At 42.3% G+C, this 20,507-nt stretch overlaps 1 protein-coding gene across 1 annotated transcript in view; it reads left to right on the top strand.

Annotated features, from left to right (window-relative positions):
• dscamb (Down syndrome cell adhesion molecule b) overlaps positions 1–20,507 on the top strand; it is a 133,019-nt gene that overhangs the window by 85,531 nt on the left and 26,981 nt on the right. The window contains exons 4-11 of the mRNA XM_029255616.1: positions 6,016–6,162; positions 6,278–6,556; positions 6,674–6,949; positions 9,081–9,377; positions 12,368–12,643; positions 13,755–14,033; positions 14,154–14,273; positions 17,629–17,808. Of these exons, the coding sequence (XP_029111449.1) occupies positions 6,016–6,162; positions 6,278–6,556; positions 6,674–6,949; positions 9,081–9,377; positions 12,368–12,643; positions 13,755–14,033; positions 14,154–14,273; positions 17,629–17,808 (1,854 nt within the window). The remainder of the gene's footprint in view (positions 1–6,015; positions 6,163–6,277; positions 6,557–6,673; positions 6,950–9,080; positions 9,378–12,367; positions 12,644–13,754; positions 14,034–14,153; positions 14,274–17,628; positions 17,809–20,507) is intronic.

The raw sequence follows: 20,507 nt of genomic DNA, 5'->3' as shown, positions 1-20,507 counted from the left end.
TGATTGTGTACCGCAGCTCCAAGATTGTGCAAGGTATGTCTTTGGAAGTGTCGAACAGGCTCTCACATTGTAGTTCATCATGTTAGTGAAAGTATTTCCATTTGTGCTCCCTGTTTTATTCTCTTCTGCAAAACCCTTTGTGTTTTCACGTGTCAGTTGAAAAGTGAATGCAATCTCTGTTTTCCAAAAACATGGTATTATTCAATGTTTGCAAGTAAGGAATTGAAAACTAACAGTGCGCCACCTTTGCATTGCATGGAAGTTCGGGGTAGCCAGATATAGTTGAAGAGGATATGGGAGCAGCGGGTTGTGGGAAGCAGGTACTTTCTGCTCATCCATTCACATCCAGTTTCCCTGCAAGCACACCTGACATTCAGCATAACATGTCCAATAGGGTACTAGGTCATTTTATTGATCACTCCATGGGAGGTCATCCACATGACCTCATGCCCACAACATTACACAGACACCAGAACTTTCCCTCTGTTTCACGTTCCAGCAGCTGGAAGTCTTCCACTGTCTATAGGGTTTTGGAAGTTTATTTACGGACTTCTTTTGACACATTCCCATAATCCTTTCCCTCACTCTCCTTCTTGCCTTGGAGTGTTGACCAAATCCCAGTACGGATTTTGATGATTAATCCTTGAAAATCACATTTAATTAAAGACAAAAATGGAACCAATAAATAGCATTTCATTAAATGGGTCAGTCGGTAAATTGTGCTATGTTTACAAGTCTCTATATAAGAAATGTATATACATATGTTACATATGTATATATTACATATGGTTATATATGAATAATATACTCACACATCGTTATAGGTATTTTTCCATAGCATCCTTTGAAAAGCTGAAATGCTTAACTGGCATTGTCTGATAGTGAGTGAAATAAAACATACTAACTCAACACATATGTCCCTCTCAGTATAATCTAGTGTATATTATTTTTGTTACTTTACCATTACAGACTCAGAGAAAGAAAAGGTCGGATGAATGTTACAGAACTTACCATTACTGATAGGGTAAAACTGCTTCCAGATAAATAATTGAAATTTCAAACTATTATCCACCTCCATAATGCATGTCCAATTTGTGTGGGCATAGCTTAGACACAAATTAGCCTCTATACCTTTTAAGATTATTTTTTATTAAATTTCTTCCTGTAAAATTTTGACAAAACAATCCAGTGTAAGAAATAATTAAAATGTAAATGAGATATTCAGCATCACTCTGACAACATGTAGGAAGTCACAATAAAAAAAGGATTAATTAAGAATAAATTAATTGAAGATCCTTTACATAGCCTGCCAGTAATGGCTAAAATATTGAGTTAAATTTATAATATCATGAAATATGAAAATCCCTGTTTTAACAACAAAAAAAATTGCAAAAATGTTTTGAAAAGTCATGTTTATGTTATTACGTTGTTTCTTTACTGGTTATTGCATCCTAAACTTAAAACTGTTACATCTTTACATTTTATTGTTAGTTGTGTATTTACTTTTTTGGTTTTTCAAAAAAACTATTGTCCTTAAGCAGAAAATGATTGCCTTTACCGCGGCTTTGCAAGCTCAGAGACAACATCCTGAACATCAAATTCTGAACTTGTAAACTATGGACAGAGGTGCAGGAGGCAGCAACACTCTTGCAGGTGCACTCTGGCTCGCCATCCAGTATCGTACCCGATCAGCTGACAGGCTGCGCTTCTGCTCTTATATAATGAAAAATACACAGAGAAAGAGTGTGTGTATGTTTACAGAGAAGTTGCCCTGGGAGATAGCCAGATGTGGCAAGTCAGCCAGTCTATGAGGACATTTCAAACATATGTCACATTCTTGTAGTGGATTCTAGTTTCCCTTTGATCAAGATTCAAGTTGCGATTTCAGTTAAAATATCTATACTGGTTAAAATATACATTACATCATTATTTACTAAATCCCCGATTATAGTACTTTATATTATGTAGTATTTACAACAGAAGCAGCTGCTTTGGCAAACCACAATTTTTGCCTTTGTTTTCACAATGCATTTATTTATAAGCAATTTAAAAGTTGAGCTTTGTTCTGTCATTTTGTTGTTTTTGACAGCACAGTGGTTTGCGTTGTGTTAGTAGGTCAAGCTGTCTACTGAGTAAAAATCACTATCCCACTGGATGAAGAGAGGGCCTCTCCAGAGTGACCTAGCTTTAATTTACTGTGACCGGGGAAAAGACCTTCCACACAATGTCAGGAGGTCCATCTGCCCCCTCAACTGATTAGATCCAGAAACAATCTATCCATCTGAGAATGAAGGTGACGAAGAAAGGTTGCAGAAAAGGGAAGATGACTAGGACAAATAAAATTGGTTTCTCGTGTCCCTCTTTTTTTCTACGCTGCTCTGTTGTATTCTCAGGATACTGCAAATATAAGCAGATAGAGGCTTCGATGCTTTTTGCTTTGTCACTGCGAAGCAGAGCAAAAACATTACCTGCAACTTAAACATTGTCGTGATCCCATAGTCTCTCCATTACGAACTCACTAAGTTGTGAGTCGTGATACAGCCCGAAAGTCACGAGTGGTAATAGTGGTTGAAGTGTGCGTGTGCGTGTGTGAATGGGGTGATGGCTTTGATCGCATCTCTTCTTCAAAAGTAAAAACGCAGCGCCTTATCAAACGTACTCGGTATGAGTCGGGTCGACGGAAGTGCGATGCAGCCCCATTGCAGGAAGAGTGATTAAATTAGGTGTTCCTGGAGAGTGGTGAACTCCCAGAGATCAGCGAGGGCAATAAACACACAACGTGCCACCGCTGCTGCCAACGGCAACAGTTTTAAGCAGCTTTTTGAAGTGCGTGCGCAGGCTCTCCGCCTCGCCTGGGTCGCCGGCGACAACCTGCCTGTTTTAATGGAAGCATCCCCTCATTCGAGAGCTTGTGGAACAACTGCACGTTTTTGCATATCTTTTCAACTTTCGGGGGCGCTATCACATGGTGCCAGGCGGTGAGAGAGGAATCAGAGAGCAAGCAGCAGAGGGAGAGGGAGAGGGAGAGGGAGAAAGAGAAGAGGGAGCGAGATAGAGGATCGAGTGTATGTTTTCTTTTCCTTTGATTTCTGCGTTCTGCTGACTTTAAAGTCTGGATTTGTACCGTCACAACTCTCCACACTCTTCTACAGTCTGCCAGAGTATCATGGCAGCGGTATGATTCCCCAAACAGTCATTGTGCCTGACTGTAGGTGCTTGGAGTGGAAAACATATGGTTTGTTACTGCTGCAAGAACCAGTTTGTCTTGCTAAAGCTGGAATCACCAGCAAAATCCCCGGAAGTATCATCAAAAATAATTACAAATGTGCCGCATATTCAGAAGGCAGCGAAAGGGTATTGAGAAGAAACAGTAGTGAAGCTTTTGTGAATGGAAACAATTCATGTGTTCCTGTTTCATTAATTTTACCTATTACCTATTAACGGAGCACAGTGGAAATGGCCTGACATGTTAAAAATAACTGCTTATGAACATGCATTAAGCATTAAGTATAAGAGGATGAAAGACTTGTGAATGCACACGTTTTATACACCTATAAAATTTGTGCAAAGCTCCATTGAGAGAAGCCCAAACACTGGTCTTCTGAAAGTCAGAGACATTGAATTTTTCATGGCTGTGTCTGGTAACCAGACGTTGTATCTGATCTCCCCTCCACCCCCCGACACACACACACACACACACACACGCACGCACACACACATTCACTCACTCCTCCCCTCGCCGCCTTCTAGTTGTCTGTCACACACAACTGAATTTAAACCAGTAGCTGAAAAACCCTTCAGGATATCAAATCCACGGACTCTCTTTTCTAACTAGGTCAGTGCTCACAATAGCTGCAGAATCTATCGCCTTTCTTCCTTTCTCTCTGCTTCCTTCATTTGATGAACCCCCAGCCTTTGATTGGTTCACTTGTATTTAAACATTAACAGGATCTATATTTGCAAGTTAAACGGGGTTTTCGTTGTTCTCTCAGGATTAAAAAACTTTAAGAGCCAAAGGCCAAAAACCTTTGGATTTTAGGTTTGCTATCGCTTCAAGTGAATACAGTAATATAATCATTTATTGTTAATATTGTAAAGTGCACACACTGCATTCATAAACACAGATGAAATTGGAAAAGGGCAGAAAATGGAAAGGGTGAATGGAACTTTGGCCTTTTTGAGAAAATAATTTTTTATTTGCACTGCCTTTTTTTGGTTGTGTTTGGCTTCTATAAATGTGGATACATTGGTGATACAAAAAAGAGATACAAAAGAGAATGTAAAACTTGTGTTCTCACGAGAGAGAAGCAAGCTTATATTTTGTATACATACATGCATATATAGATATATATATATATATGTGTGTGTGTGTATGTATATATATATATATGTTATGCCATTCACAGCTGTTGGCATAAGATGGTTGTGCTGTGTTTTATTCAGTATTTTTTTCTGAATTTGGTTATCCTTAAGGTAGTTTCAAAGTAGAAAGACATGAATAATGCATTTTGCCCGATTCAGAGAAATAAACATTTCTTATTGATTTTTCTTCGACACAAGATTACATTAAAGAAAAAAATAACCAGCAGCATGAAATTTGTTGTCAGTGATTTTATTACTTTTTGGAAGAAAAAAATAAAAAGGCAAAACGATCAGTCCAGAACATGTCAGTGTGTCTGTATTGTGTTGGTCGTCAGAAAAATGGCAATGAGTCATCTAGCTTTCAGATACTCAGAAATACAACAATGATAATAATCATAGGTGGTCACACCTTTGTGTTCCTATTTTATGTTAAAAAAAAGCTTCATGAACGCAAAAGTCTGAGCTCCTCAGCATTGTGCTGCACATAGAAAATCTGGCTTTGTCCCTCCTGGATGGTGCTGAGTTTGCACATGACTCAATTCACCATTTCTGCAGCATGTTGAAAGAACCCACCCCCACCCTCTCGCTCCACCCACCTCACAGAATCCGGGCCTCTGAATTTCTCTCTGAGCACTACTGTTGAGATACAATTTTTTTTTTTTACCATATTCCTTGCTTGCTTCTGCCTCCAATCCCCCACCCACTGGGAAAGACAGTTCTGCACATTCTACACCACACAGTAAAGATGAGTCTTCAGGCAAACTGCATTTTCAAGTCGGTTTTGACATCGGCCTCTCCCTTTGGAGATAAATCTCACACGTGATCATAGTCTAGAGACGTGGTTTCCCATGAATGTTGACAGTCCACCGAGTCTGGGGCAGTTTTTTGAATTACCACCACATTACCATATATTCTACCTGTGAATGGTATCAAAGAGGATCTGACAAACAAATTTATGTAGTCAATGGAGTCAGAGCTCAGTTTTTCGTCGGTGGGCAGGACCAATGGGCTTTAAATTTTGGCAGTTAAATAAAAAATATGTATAATATTTACTGTTATGCTAAAGAGGTGTGGTGGCGTGGCAGCGCAGCGGGTTTACCTGGGGCCTGCTCTCTGGAGCGTCTGGGGTTCACGTCTTCACGTCCTGTTCGGGGTGCCTTGTGACGGACTGGCGTCCCGTCCTGGCTGTGTCCCCCCCCCACAGCCTTGTTCCCTGTGTTGCCAGGTTAGGCTGCGGTTTGCGGCGACCCTGGTCGGGACAAGTGGTTTCGGACAATATGCGTGTACTCTTATGATTCAGTGTTAAATTTATAATTAGAGGCAACATGTTTTATTGCTGTGAGTGGAGTTTCCAGACTGTGGTTATTTTCTTAAAAATTTCAAATTGAGTTACTACAACAGTGAGTACACTATTTTTTACAGTCATTTATAAATAAGGTAAGACACCCTTTACATCTTACCCAAGGGCAACTATACATGAATGCATCAATAAAAAGCACAAGGTATGATTAATTAATTTTGCTTAACCTTCGATATATATTTGTGAGTATCGAGCAACCATTGAAGATGTATCGGTTTTGAAACCGCCTAAAGTAAAGTAATGTAAAAATCTACAGCATTGTCAACGAGTCTGTTTCTCTCTTTGTCTTTTAGGATCTAGATTTCTCATTACATCCACGGGAGCCTTGTATATTCTGGATGTACAGAATGAGGACGGATTGTATAACTACCGCTGCATCACCCGGCATCGTTACACTGGTGAGACCAGGCAAAGCAACAGCGCCCGCCTCTTTGTGTCAGGTATGTACAGCATGGGAAAACCATTACTTGAAAGTTGCTTAGTGATCTATTCCAACTGTTGGTCCATTCCAGTGTTGCATCTGTAACTCATTCCTTTCTTCTCATTAATCCTAAGACCCAACTAACTCAGAGCCAGTGATTCTGGATGGCTTTGAACGCCGAGAGGTTATGGCATCTCACCGGGTTGAGCTCCCATGTAAAGCATCAGGCCACCCAGCCCCCAAATACCGCTGGCTCAAAGATAACAGCCCCCTGGAGCCGGACAGCCGCTTTCGGCAAAGCGTGACAGGCCTGCTGATTGAGAGCACCCGGCCCAGTGACACAGGAAGCTACGTGTGTGAGGTGTGGAACAGCTATGGAAATGCTGAAGTTGTCGGGCAGCTCCTAGTTAAACGTAAGTGGCCCACAATATGAGCTGTGTAGACAGTTGCCCTTTGACCATCATGGGCAGGAGTCGTTACATATGTTTCTGTGCACTGTAGTAAGCTTTGTTTGTACTGTGCTGTTTCAGAGCCCCTGAAGGCAGTGGTGAGTCCACGCAAGGTAAAGGGCAGCGTAGGCAGCCAGGTGTCCTTGTCCTGCAGCGTCAGTGGCTCAGATGAGTACGAGATCTCTTGGTACCGCAACGGAGAGATCATCTACCCTGGTAACAATGTGAGGATCACTGGCATCAACAGGGAGAACCTGGTGATGGAGGGTATGGCCAAGAGCGATGCAGGCGCCTACCAATGCTTCGCCCGTAAGGGCAAGATGTCTGCACAGGACTTTGCGCAGGTCATCTTAGAAGGTAAGAATCTTTAGTATAGTCCTGAACAATTGTGCAAGGCCTCCATAACATGTTTATATGCTGTGCGTCATTCATGACCGTATGAATGGGCAGTAGGTAGCATAAGTTAGAGATGATGCCTTCCACTTAAGAACGCAGGTTAAAATCCCAGTTCATGCTGTTGTATTGTCACACGAAACCAAGGACACCGGGGTGGACCCAAGTGCAGGGTCGTTCGTCAGGAACCAAGGGGTCAGGCGAGTTCTCGTTGTCGGGCATGGGCAAAGAGTCGGTCGATCGGCGGTCAGAATGAGAGCGAGGATCCATGGACGTAGTCAGGGGACGATGCAAAGAGTCGAAAGCCGGAGAACGGAGACAGGAAGCAGGGGACGAGGAAGAGCAGGCCATAGAACAGATGGGACGGTTGTCTCAGCGAGATTCCGCAAGAGAACTGGAGCTGAGGAGGGTCTTTTAAGGGTGCGTGTACTGATTGGTGTCTGGTGCTTGATCTCTGTCAGGTACTGTCAATTGTAATGCGGGCATGGACGTGACATGTATTGTCCAAAAAGATACATGAGCTCAATTTCTCCAGTAAAAATTGTTCACTTGTGTTTTTGCATAAATCGCAGTAAGTAGCTTAACATTGTTCACTTTTGAGAAAAGCATCAGGTAAATAAATAAATGGAAATTAATGTTAATATAGTGCATATGTGGACATGACGCATTGCACATGAAAGTTTTGTGAACATTTTGTGTACGACTCTACACAGAACACATAAAGCATTCTGGACAGGGAATGGAGAAACATTAATGAATGTTAATATAATGTTTATGATAGTATGAAGTGCAATGAATGTAGGGCCCTTCAAATGAGGTGTTATGTAAAATAGCATAATGTTTACAATACAGGTCAATGTGAAGTTCATCACTGTTCTGGAACACTTCAAAATGCATTATGCAATGTGTAGGTCTGTAGTTGCTTTCAACACATCATGTCAAGAAGCACATGACCCCACGTGTCTTCAGTGTACCACTCATACACTCTTTGCGCCATGTGTCAGTAAATCAAACTAGAGGTGGAAGAGAAAACACGTCTTTACTTAGGAGCTATGACGCTGTTGCCTAGCAGCCTGACGTCGGAGAGGGCGTTTCACGCATGCGCCTGCGGGCGTGTGCAATGACTGCACTAGCGGGACCAAGGCAATCGATCCGTGTGGGGCTCTGTTCACTAATGAGGCCCATAGTGCAGCTGCGGGCGTGGCTACTATTATTAGAAAATCTGTGGCAGCCACAGTGTTGCTTACCTGAGTCCTGTTGCCAGGGCAACGGTCTCCAGTGGCCTCAGAGCTGCGGAAAGGCAATATTGATAATCCATAATTGAGCCAAGAGAATATAGACCATCAAGGTTATGTCGGCAGATGAAATTTCAAAGGCTGCCTTCCTATCTCAGTGTGCGAGGATGGGGTTTGGTGGGATAGCAGCATTTTTTTTCTTCTATATGGGGTAACAGGCCCCATTATCAAATGTGAATTGATGGATTAAAGGAAATAATAATGGGGAATACAGCTAAAGCAACGTGTCACAGATACCTAGTACCCCACTACCCAGGAGATGCAGCAGCAGCATTTCATAGACCCCTCCTTTGCTCGCTTTCTGCTTGTTTAGACAAACGCACGGCAACACCCCCCGCAACCACCTATGCACAGACACTTGTTATAGGTGGAAGAGTCACACCTGCTCTTGCTCACCTGCTGCCAGTTTCCCTGTAATGCTGAGCTGTTTGTTGCTGAGAGAGTGAAGGCAGGCCGCTGTGCTGAGCTGTACAGCAGAATGCGGCATTCGAGTTTTCCCCAGAAACGGTGTATTTGACATTTTATGCGCTCACGTCACTGCAGAACAATGGCTTTTTCAGTGAGCCAAACACATGCACAGTAGTCAATTTATCTGGTTTTCATGTTCTTCTTAGCTCTTTAAGATCAATTGTAAAAAGACTTTCATGCAGCTAAAGGTAATGTGAACAGATTTCAGTTTTATTCTTGTAACTGTGAGCGTCTAATTAGTTTATTTGTCACATTGTCTTTGTGGAGGAAACCTTGCCAGAAGCCAGATAGTATCACTACCACAGTGTCACTGAGCTCATCTCCCGCTGTAGATGGTACCCCAAAGATCCTGTCAGCCTTCAGTGAGAAGGTGGTCAACGCCAAAGAGCCCGTGTCCCTAGTGTGCAACGTCAAGGGAACGCCACTGCCCACAGTCACTTGGACCCTGGATGATGAGCCTGTGGTGAAGGACAGCCACCACCGCATGGGCCAGATCATCACCATGGAGGGGAATGTGCTCAGCTACCTAAACATCACCAACACCCAGGTCCATGACGGTGGCGTTTACCGCTGCACCTGCAACAACTCCGCGGGGGTGGTCTCCTACCAGGCTCGAATAAACGTAAGAGGTGCTTGTCAGATGAGCTCCTCCAAAAACACACACATAAATCATTTTAGCTGTTAAAGTTCATGCATGCCTTTTGAGTCTCCTCAGGAACTGCTAACTAACCTTTACTTGAGCTCATTCCAGGATTGCATTGATTCTGTTTTGTTTTTCCTTCCTTTTCCTGGTAATTCACTTGTGGGGTCGGCTCTCATTCTTCCTTGGTTTTGCGTAGCCTCTTTTTCATGTTTTCTTTCTTTTTTGTTCATCTGGACGTGTGGTTCTCTCCCTGCTGTGCAACTCCTCTATTTTTGCTCATTAAGAGCATCACCCTCTCCTTTTAGTTGTTTGCCTTCACCTTGCATATCTCTTCCTGTAAGATTCTTCTCCTTCTGTGATGTTTCAGTCACAATGATTCTTCTATTTTTTTCTCCTCTTATTTACATTGTAAGGTCACTCCCTCTTTTAAAATCAGTAGAACAGTTTAACGCAAGACTGATATAAGACACAATCCTGTCCCACCTCTTCTCATAAGGACAGTAAGACAGGACTTATTATTGCACTTTATAGTTGTGCATAGTGGTGTGTGTTTTTATTTGAACTTTTTTAAGGTTTATACAGTTTTACACCAGTTATTGAAAATGGCACTTAATGCACAAAGACAGGATTCTTTATCCATGCTATCTCTATTAGCATTTTCTGTAGTATGACTACCTGTTCTACTGTTACTTACCCAGTTTCTCATGATTTTGTCATTTTTATATTTTGCAGATTGCATGCTACTTTCGTTGGCCAGTCTGCATGCACTGTCTTTCCAAAACATTTATCTCTGCTGAGAAGATATCACCTGTGCTAAAAAAGAAAACCATTCATTGCATTTTCATTTTGGATTAAGCACGTGTGTGGGTGTCTATGTTGTGTGTTTCTGTCGTTGACTGTCTGTGTCAGTTTACAGTCTTGTTTATTGATAGATGCAACTTGTATACACCTTTCTGTGGATTTGGGGTCTCTCTGTCCTCTTGGTTCTCTTCTCCATCTGTTCCCCATGAGTCTCTCCTAAGCAGAATGTACCTTCAGATTACAGTATTTCCTGTGCCAGCTTCTGTTTAATATCCTTTTAATCATTTGTCATTTTTATTAGTTTGATAAAGCAATACGAATGTAATATATTTATATTATTTTAAATGTAATATATAATAAGATTTCATGAATTTCAAAACATAGAAACAAAGTGTTTGGAGATTAGTTTATACTGTGCAGTTTTTATATTTTCATATTAAGAATATATAGCACACTGTATTTCTTTTTGTATTTACTGTAGAGCTCTTTTGTTCAAATATGATTAAATTTACTTATTTTTCTTCTCTAGGAAACAGCTGAATGTTACCTTTATTTTTGCACATATATTCTGAATGTAATGACGTTTGCTGTTATTCAAACATTTGCATTGCAGCAGTGATGGCCCTGCAGTTGCAGAGAGGCTGTAACAGTGCAACATATCTACACATCTACACATCTACAGACACCACTCATTCATTTTAAAGATGGTTTCTAGTGTGATTTTTGTTGAAGAGATTTTTAATTTTTTTTTAAAATGACTTTTATCAATTATCAATTTGATCTCTGCTTACAGTTGCCGAGGGTTCTAAAATGATGAACTTGGTGGTTGTAATACAATGCATTCCACTACAGAACAATGTGTGACTTTTGTTTCAAGTTGTCAGACTGATATATGTGGGCATAAAATGCAAGTCATTTTTCTTGGTTAGCCCTCTGTTGGTCCTTATCATGGTGACTAAAAGTATAGAAACAAATGCAACTATCCATTTTCCAAAAGATACTTGCAGTAAATTGTTGGTGGAACCTCAAGATGAGCATGATTCTCATCCTCTGTCCCCAGTCACTGGGGACACTTGGTCCACATTTGCCAATGACTAGGCTGGCACCAGACCATTACTAATGCATTTTTATCGGTATGATTATGGAAACCGACAGTGTAATGGCGATTACTCACATCATTGAACTCATAACAGTGCTACAAAATACATCAATGATCGCTGGAGCGCTTGGGGGCAGAGTACACACAAGCCACACACTGTAAATACTGTGCGCTGCTGTGGTCTACATATGCTAGGTTTTGAGTCTTATTACTGTAGTGTCCCTATTTGCAAAACTGAAATTACTGGAATTTAGAGACACGTCCTTTCCTTGCACCTATGATTTCCAAATGGGAATCATAATACGCTTGTAATTTTTGAAAAGCCAACATGTAACTGTAGACATGCAGGTGAAATGAAATCATTGATCCACTTTGTAACTGGAGAAATAGAGAGATATGACCTATTGCATATTTATAGGAATCCTATGGGATCCCATCTATCCCCTATAGGAATCTCATCCATTGGGTGGAGGAAACAAATTCTTTTTTGGATGCACCTGGTGGTTTGTTTAATTCGTCTCCAAATGTATATATGATTTTACATTTTTGCATAATGTCACCAACTAAATTTTAGCCACTGTAATGTCAAAAATTGATGAAAATAACTTATTTACCCCAAAGGACAAATCCGATGCTTTGTAAAATATAAAATTAATGTCAGTTCATTTTCTTTTCTTTCCGATCTTTTATGTAATTTATGAAGGTATGAATAAATATATATCAGTTATATTTAAATATGCAGTATAGTAGAGTGTGTGGCGTCACTGGCTTTGTTAAACCGAGTGGCATTTGGCTGAGAATCTTGAATGTTTTATCTGAATCAAGAGAAGTCATTTTAAGTGATATTGAAAACGAGAGGCTCCAATTAACTCATCTTCCATCTTCAGCATCTTTCAGCAATGCAAGAATAATGAAATAACCTTTAACATTTAATTTTACCATCCTTTTTCAGAGCCCACTAAGGTATTCTAAGGAAAACACTATCTGTTGTTACATTTGTCATACTTGATGTTGCTTCCTTGTCACCTCATCCTAATTTTTTTTAAGAGAGGACTTTCTCTTATTTCTTGTTTAAGGTAGTGCCAGCATCCGGCCAATGAAAAATGTCACAGCCATAGCTGGGCGAGACATGTACATCCACTGCCGTGTGATTGGCTACCCATATTACTCCATCAAGTGGTACAAGAATTCCAACCTGCTGCCCTTCAATCACCGCCAGCGTGCCTTCGAGAACAACGGCACCCTGAAGCTGTCGGATGTGCAGAAAGACGTTGACGAGGGCGAGTACACCTGTTCAGTGCTGGTGCAGCCCCAGGTTGAGACCAGTGAGAGTGTTCATGTCACGGTCAAAGGTGCGGTTCGGTCCCTATTCCTTATAAAAGCTCAGACATCAGAGTTGCTGTTGCTAAGATAAACAGAAAAACACCAGTTTGTTTCAAAGTTATTTTATGCCTAGTTAACTTGATAGAGTCCATGTGAAGACCTTTCCATTATAGCAATTAGTCAGTTGTAAAGCCAGATGATGCCACCCTCATGTGATGTAAACTGACTTCCTTTTTTAGGTCACTTAGCTCTTTTTTAGCCACAGCTATGGATAAGGAAAATGCTACAGAGTGGTTGTTACTCATTTAGAGAAACGAGTGGTAGACACACAGGAAACAAAGCGACATCTCCATCACGACTGCGCTAGTTAATTAGTCCCGCCGATGCTTGTGGTTCTGGAGCAGCTCAGGAAATCCCGGGAGTCCATTATCCCACTTTGTTTTGAATTAAACAAGTGCTGGAGTGCTACTTATTATAATGTTATTTTAACTCATTGATTGGCAAAAAAGCAGCAGATTTTTTTCCCCTAGTCTCTGGAGAGTGAATCGCAGTAAGCTGATGAAGGAGGTAACCCTTTAAGCACTGCTGATCACTTTGGGTTAGCGATCGTTATTCTGCAGCTGCTCTTCCTTGTAATCCGGTGTCTAGATTTTCTATTGCAACAAACTGTCTTGATTACCTTAGCTTTAAGAAGCTACAAGAAGAACAGTCTCAAAACTCTTAAATTATGTCATATAGTTAGTCCATTGCTTCTAAACTAATTTGTACTACAAACAAAGACAATGAATGATAATAACACAGAAGATATTACACAATACTACTATTGTAAAGGGTGACACTAAGTGTTACATTTACTATTTGATTATCTATTTTACAAGAATCTTTAAAACGGCATTTGCTTTATTAATCAATACTGCACCTTGCAAACCACATAGTTTGTTTCACCCAAAAATGCTCAAAAGCTGAAATAAATTAAGTGCATATAAATGATAAACTTCTTTTCTCATTTGAACACAGTGAAGAAAATATATTACATGTGGAGTAGACCAAAGAGATCATCCAGTATAGTTATCACAGTAGTACATGCTCTCAGTGGTGGGTTTGTTGGTGACACCCCGTTCCTCTCTGCCTCCTCCTTAGTGCCACCTTTCATCCAGCCCTTTGAGTTCCCACGATTCTCCATCGGCCAGCGGGTCTTCATCCCCTGCGTAGTGGTTTCCGGCGACCTGCCTATCTTTATCACCTGGCAGAAGGATGGGCGGTCAATCCCAGCCAGCCTGGGCGTCACCATTGACAACATAGATTTCACCAGCTCCCTGCGCATCTCCAACTTGTCACTTATGCATAACGGCAACTACACCTGCATTGCTCGCAATGATGCAGCCGCCGTTGAACATCGCAGTCAGCTCATCGTCCGAGGTGACAGCCCCCCCAGCGCCGCACAGTCCACAGACCAAATACATGCTCTCAAACGTAAACCCACTTAATCCTAACTCAAATATCACGGAAATGTCTCCCTCTTCCTTTCATTCCAATCAGTTCCTCCAAGGTTTGTGGTTCAACCCAGGGATCAGGATGGTATTTATGGAAAAGCTGTGATCCTCAACTGCTCCGCTGAAGGTTACCCAGTCCCCACCATAGTGTGGAAGTATTCCAAAGGTAATGCAGCCTAACCATCTTATTTATGCTGCACATGTGGTGTGTTATTAGTGGGCTATCTTTGTTTGTGTGAATTTGATTTCCTGCTGGTACAACACATGTGTGCCATGTCCCAGAGCTGTGAGTACAACCATGGCGCTCAAACAGTCCTTTCACTGAGAAGCCCCTCAAATGGCTGAGAAATATAACAACAGAAAGGCAAACTTGCTGTCCTGCTTTACCACGGAGGAGCCAGGGTTGATACGCCATGCAGCAGAAAACAGAAATAACCAGAGGCCGAGCCGCGCAGAGTGACAAGCTGACCTAATTTTTGCTGAACGCATCGCGGGCCGGCTGACATTTTGTATTTCACACACCCGTACCGAACCGAAATGCATGACGGGTCATGCACAATTGGCTAACTGCAGCACACGCCATGTCATCACACCGGGCTTTTCCAACGGGTGCATGGATGGCATTGGCTTTTCGAAACAGGTGATCTTGGCTGATTCTCTGCTTTTGGTATTTGAGTGTCAAGGATTGAGGGCAAAACTGACCTGCTGCAGTCACCAAGACTCTGGACTAACAGCGTGAGACTGGGAGCCTGCAGTTTGTTCATAGGAGCTCCAGGCAGTGCACTCAAGCCACATCATCCCAAAGGGCACTCCTCCATTTTAAACATTGCCTCAGGTTTGGATAAAAGCTTCCAACGGACAGAGGGAGAAGAACACTGAGTCAGGTGCTCTGAAGCACAGCCGAACCCGGCTCAAAGACGGAAGGGTGGGCTTTGAAGGAGGCTGGGGGCAGGTTTAATGCCTCCCTCTGAGGGATGGGCATTCTGCCCTTTCCTTCTCTCCAATGTCCGTTGGGTGGTGTCTGCAGCTGGTCTCTCAAGGGCACCAAGAATGGCACCTCCACTGGATACTTGTCCTTCCTGGCTCAAACACCAGGCAAGCTGCACTAAGGGAAAAATCAGGAAAAGGTCACATAGTATTAGCATAACCGGCACCTCTTTTTATATATGCAAAATCCATAATTCACGAATCCCCCCCACCATCCTTCTCTCTTCCTGTCCATCTTTGTGAAGCAGTGGAGTGTGAATACCAGCCGTACTTGACCCTACGCTAAGCGAAAGCGCTAGACTGCATCCATAATTACACAGCAAAACCCTGACTAAACGTCCCTCTTCTTCACTAACTTTGCATGCTAATATCCATGGTAATTCACGCACGTGTCTGACACAGGACTAACACCCATTTAATTTGTAGTCATTTTGACAAAGACGAGTCTCTTCAGATGTTTCTAAGCGGTCAGTGTAATCTTCACATAGGAACCTCTAGGCGCAATCTGCAACGGTCTAAAGGCCTCTGATAAACAAGAAGGACATCACCATGTTTCAGTATTAAAGACAGTTAGAAGCAAAGCTCCTTTGGAAGATGTGAAGGTAATGTTGTGAACAGTGTGAATACTGTCATCATTTTTTAATATACGTTGTCAATGCACTGAATGCACTACATTTTTTGTCACTTTAATCATGGACATGGCTCTGGATAAGAGTGCCTGCTGTGTTAGTACTGTATTAAAGTAATTGTGAGGATGTTCTAGAATGATTTGTAGACAGAAGAGAGACTTAAGTGCACTTTCCAAGGGCATTTGTACACAAATTCAGTACATGGCATAAGTTTAATTACTTCAAGCTTTATTTTTGCATCCACAAATAAACACTCTTGTCACAATAGAAAAAATGCTTGTTTTTGGCTTAGCGCTCAAATAAACACACACTGCCATTAATATGAAAAACTGACAGAGATTTATACAAGGATGTAAAATCATAATACAAATAATATAACTTATCTCTGAAAGTTTCCGATTTTAAAAGCAGAGTCTTTGAACTTCGTAAATTACTATATGTTTTGCTCTTTTTGGGTTACATTTTGTACACTGTTCAATTATCAGCAAGATATAAAATACAAAATGACATATATCCTTAAAATTAAACTTGTGCTGACAGATAATGATTTTATTTGCATACAGTGTTTAACATATAACATATTAACATATTCATTATATTTTTAAGGCCATTTTTCTCTCTTAGACAGTCCTCCTTAAAATTAACATGTATCATTTCCTCTTAGCGTTAGCCTTGTTCCAAGTTTGCTTTTTTGACTTAGATGCACAAATCTAGAGTTCATTTGTAACGGCCATCAATCCTGGAACTTCCTGACCAAATCTTAGCATTCTTTCAAATAATGGACTCACATTGACTGACTGAAGCCGCTTGTCCTGAGTAGGGCTGCGGTGAGCTGGAGCCTAACTCGGCAACACAGGACGCGAGGCTGGAGGGGGAAGGGACCCACCAGGACAGGGTGCCAGTGCGTCACAGGGCACCCCAAGCGGGACACGAACCCCAAACCCACCAGAGAGCAGACCCAGCCAAGCCCGCTGCTCCCCCATGGGCTCACATTGTTACCTCTAAATGGACTGAAAGGCTTCAAGCACTAATTCACATTTTTAACTTTTTCTTCTCGGGCATATGAGCTGTTATAATTGTGTCCTGTAAGAGGTCTCTTGGAGAATATGCAATTGCGGTACAGGGCACTGAAAGCATAATGTCACTTTTGAGATGCTGCTTGCTTTTGGAGAATGCATCAAAGTTCCAAGCTACTTAACTGAATGATTTTAAGGGGAAAAATGTCAAAAATGTTTTCATTTTTCTTGTGACTCAATATTTACTCTTGTGTCTTGCCCATTGTGTTATCGTAATACAGAGGCATTAGATGAGTAGCACAACTTCAGTCCTCAGAGGGACTGCTGGTTTTTGCTGTATCAGATATTAATTACATTATTGAACTAGTTTGCTAGACAGTTTGCCACCTCACTAGGTCTTTCAGGTGTCAATCAGGAGCTAATTAAAAGGTATTCTCTAAAGAGTACAGGATTCAAGCCAGTGAGGCATTGTGCACCACTACCTAAGACTTCATTGACTGAAGCGTGCAATGCAAGGACAGTAACTGACCTGGCTGAAATCAGAGATGTAAGTGTAATCTTTATCTCTCGGCATATGCTTCCCTTAGTAGCCATCACCTTAAGGAAATCAAAGTCACTTGATATTTAAACATGAAACAGAGAAATAGAGATTATTTGGAGACAGCAGTCCCCCAGAAACCCTTCACACTGCTCTCGCATCCAAAACTTCCTTTCTTTAACTTTTTCAAATATTTGCTGTCATTTGCTTGAAAAAAAATCAATAGACATAAAGCCTTGATGTTCCCAGGTTAGTGAGTGGTGTGTTGTAGCTTCATTCCTCTAAGCTGCTGAGGTGTGTGCCCATCTTCTTATCTTGGGCCTCTGGTTTTGTGGTTCCTTCCCCCGCTAGGCGCGGGTGTGCCCCAATTCCAGTCTATCGCCCTCAACTCGGGCTTCCGGATCCAGATGCTGGTCAACGGCTCATTGCTCATCAAACACCTCCTGGAGGAGGACAGTGGATACTACCTGTGCAAGGTCAGCAACGACGTGGGAGCTGACGTCAGCAAGTCCATGTACCTCAACGTCAAAAGTAAGGCCCGTCTTCCAGCCTACAGCTGGTGCCTGGTGGGGTGAGGGGAAAGGGTTGGTTCACTGACCACCCAGTTGCATACCTTCATTAGGTGTTTGGTGTTCGCCTGTAGGACTAAAAAGATCATCTCTTTTTAAGTTGTCATTTTTGTTTAGCTGTCTGCCTTCCTGTATGTTTATGACAAAGCTCCTCATTTTTCGGATACTTTCATTATATGACTTTCAAATCTGTTTAGTCCTTAACTTTCATACGCTTAAAGTGTACGTCCATGTTCTTCTTAACTGTGTAAGAAATGCCACTGTGAAGCTCCATTAAAACTTAGGGTAGTATAAAGGGTGTCATGTCTTCGGGGCACTGAGTAATGTAGTGGTCAGTGCTGCTGCCCTTGCCCCTAAAGGTTGCAGGTTCAAATCTCACCTCAAGTTGTTAGACCTGGGAGTCAAATACTTATCCTCAATTGCTCCTGTAAAAAATTAGCCAGCAATTGTTATAATTTTATGTGTTCAGTATGTATTAGCCAGATTAATGTTCAGTGTTAACTGAAAAAATTTCATTCATTGTCCATATTGGAGACTTTGGTGTTGCATGGATTCAGGAAGGGTTAAATAAGGACACCCTCTGTTGCCATTCCGCAGTCCTTGCCATGGAGGCACTGTCTCCCTGAGGAGGGTATGCATCCTGTGAGCTGTGTGTTTATCTGGTCAGCAGTCAAGGACTTAGCTCCCCTCCATTAGGCCCTGAACTCTTTATTCAAGCAGGAGCTGCCATGTGGAAAAAGCGAGCGCAGGGTTAGGGCAAGCGATCACAGGCTTTTTCACATGGGCCTCATTGTTACCAAACAACAACATTAAAACTGCAGCATCACGGGGAAACAATGAAGCTCGTGAATTAAAGACCTTCACTGTTAACCTGCAGGCACAGTCATGAATAGCTTGGTGTCGTAATGAAACAGGAGACAGAGCAGAATTTGCCACTGCTTTCTTGAAGTCTTCCAACTTACAATTTCAGTTTTGCATTTTGATGTACATATGGTGTTCTTCCAGATTAGTCAAAAACGTTCTCTGACTTGTGGCAGTGTGCAACACCTGATCTGCTGAAATTACTGCGGCAGAGTTATGTGTGACTTTGGCATCACTAATCACTTTTTGATTGCATGTGAAATTGGAATGGGCCAAGGATCTGCTGGGAGATTTGTTCCACACTTTGTTTCACCTAAGAGGGCTGTACACAGCAGTACTCATTCTGATGAGGATGAATCTGCCAAGTCACACCTCCTACCGCCACACTTGCACTCCCAACCTAGAACAGCAATCCACATCACATCATGTGAGACCGATTTGGATCCACAGCTGCCTATGTACCAGGGTACTCGGAACAGGCTAGGGGAGCCTGTTTACATCATTTTGCTTCCATCTGAATCCAAGGAGTTGTCAAACGACATTAATCAAACCCAGGCGTAATTTGTGTTTTTCTGCTGAGGTTGGATTTGTCAGCCCGGCGCTGTGTGCATGCTGAGTGTTTTGAAGGCCTCCCTCCGCCCCGCACGCCCATCCCTTGCAGATTCCATGCTGACCACAGAGTGGGGGCCACCTTCTCATTTGATGGCATTTTGGTGTCAGGAGGTTTTCCCCCCATGTTGTTCTTATCACACCGGAGCAGGAACTCCACCCCGCTATGCCACTTTCAGGCCGAGCCCAAAACGGCTGCCGCATGGCTCTAAGGCAGAAGAACAGGTGCACGACAAGGGCCGTGCACGTGCGCGCCCGTGTCGACAAACTCATACACACTTTTAGAGAAAGACAGTGAATCGCACACTCTTGTATTATCACTCTGACACTGGCACTCTGCTTTATACCTTTCCAGCCACAGCAACAGCATGTGGGTACAGAGACTGCCAGACCCTGGGCCACACTGCCTCTTAGTGGGCCCTCCTGGAACTTACACACTGACGCACACACTCATTGTCCAGACAGAAAACACAAAGCCCTCCAGCGCTCAAGGGGAGTACAAGGAGACTGTAGCAATGGTTTCCAGAAAGGACATGGAGGACATGACCTCTGTATCTTTCGTCATCTTAATGTTTTAGTTTCTTAAAAGGAATGTGCAAAAAGCATTTTTTTCTTTTTTTGTTCTGAAGCAGGACATCTCAGATGAATTAGGCAGTTAGGAAATCCTTCTGTAACCCACCTATAAATAGACATCCTAACAATCAGAGGCTTGAAGGTAGTGTGAATCACGCAGTTCTCCTGGTGGAAGGGCAACCGCAGATAAATACAGGTAAAAAATCAGGGAGCACCCTCTCTGTATGGTTTCCCAGCCCCCCCCCTCGCTGCACTAAGGCATTAGCTTGCTAAATGCAGCCCCCCCAGATCAGGCCTGTTCCACCAGCTTCGTCTCACGTGCGCACTGTTATCCTTATGAGACCCATCCCCACCCCTTGTCTTGTCTCTGGCAGCATTACATTAATTTTGGAAGACAATTATGAGAGCGCAGGGGGGCGATGGCACTGACTCACTTGCCAGTCCAAAAGTTGTTGAGTCTGCGCTACTTCTTATCCTGAAACAAACTTAGGCGGAATTACACTGCTCCCACATTCTGTCTCTTTCTGTAATGTAGAGCGAGGACAGATAAGGGCAGCACACTTGGTGTTTTCGTCAGGTTAAAACGATGCTTATGAGTGCGAATGTTTTCAAATGGAA

The sequence above is a fragment of the Scleropages formosus genome, chromosome 10 (assembly GCF_900964775.1).
Source record: "Scleropages formosus chromosome 10, fSclFor1.1, whole genome shotgun sequence".
NCBI lineage: Eukaryota > Metazoa > Chordata > Actinopteri > Osteoglossiformes > Osteoglossidae > Scleropages > Scleropages formosus.
The sequence above is the reverse complement of the archived record's forward strand: the minus strand, read 5'-3'. Positions and strand labels throughout refer to the sequence as shown.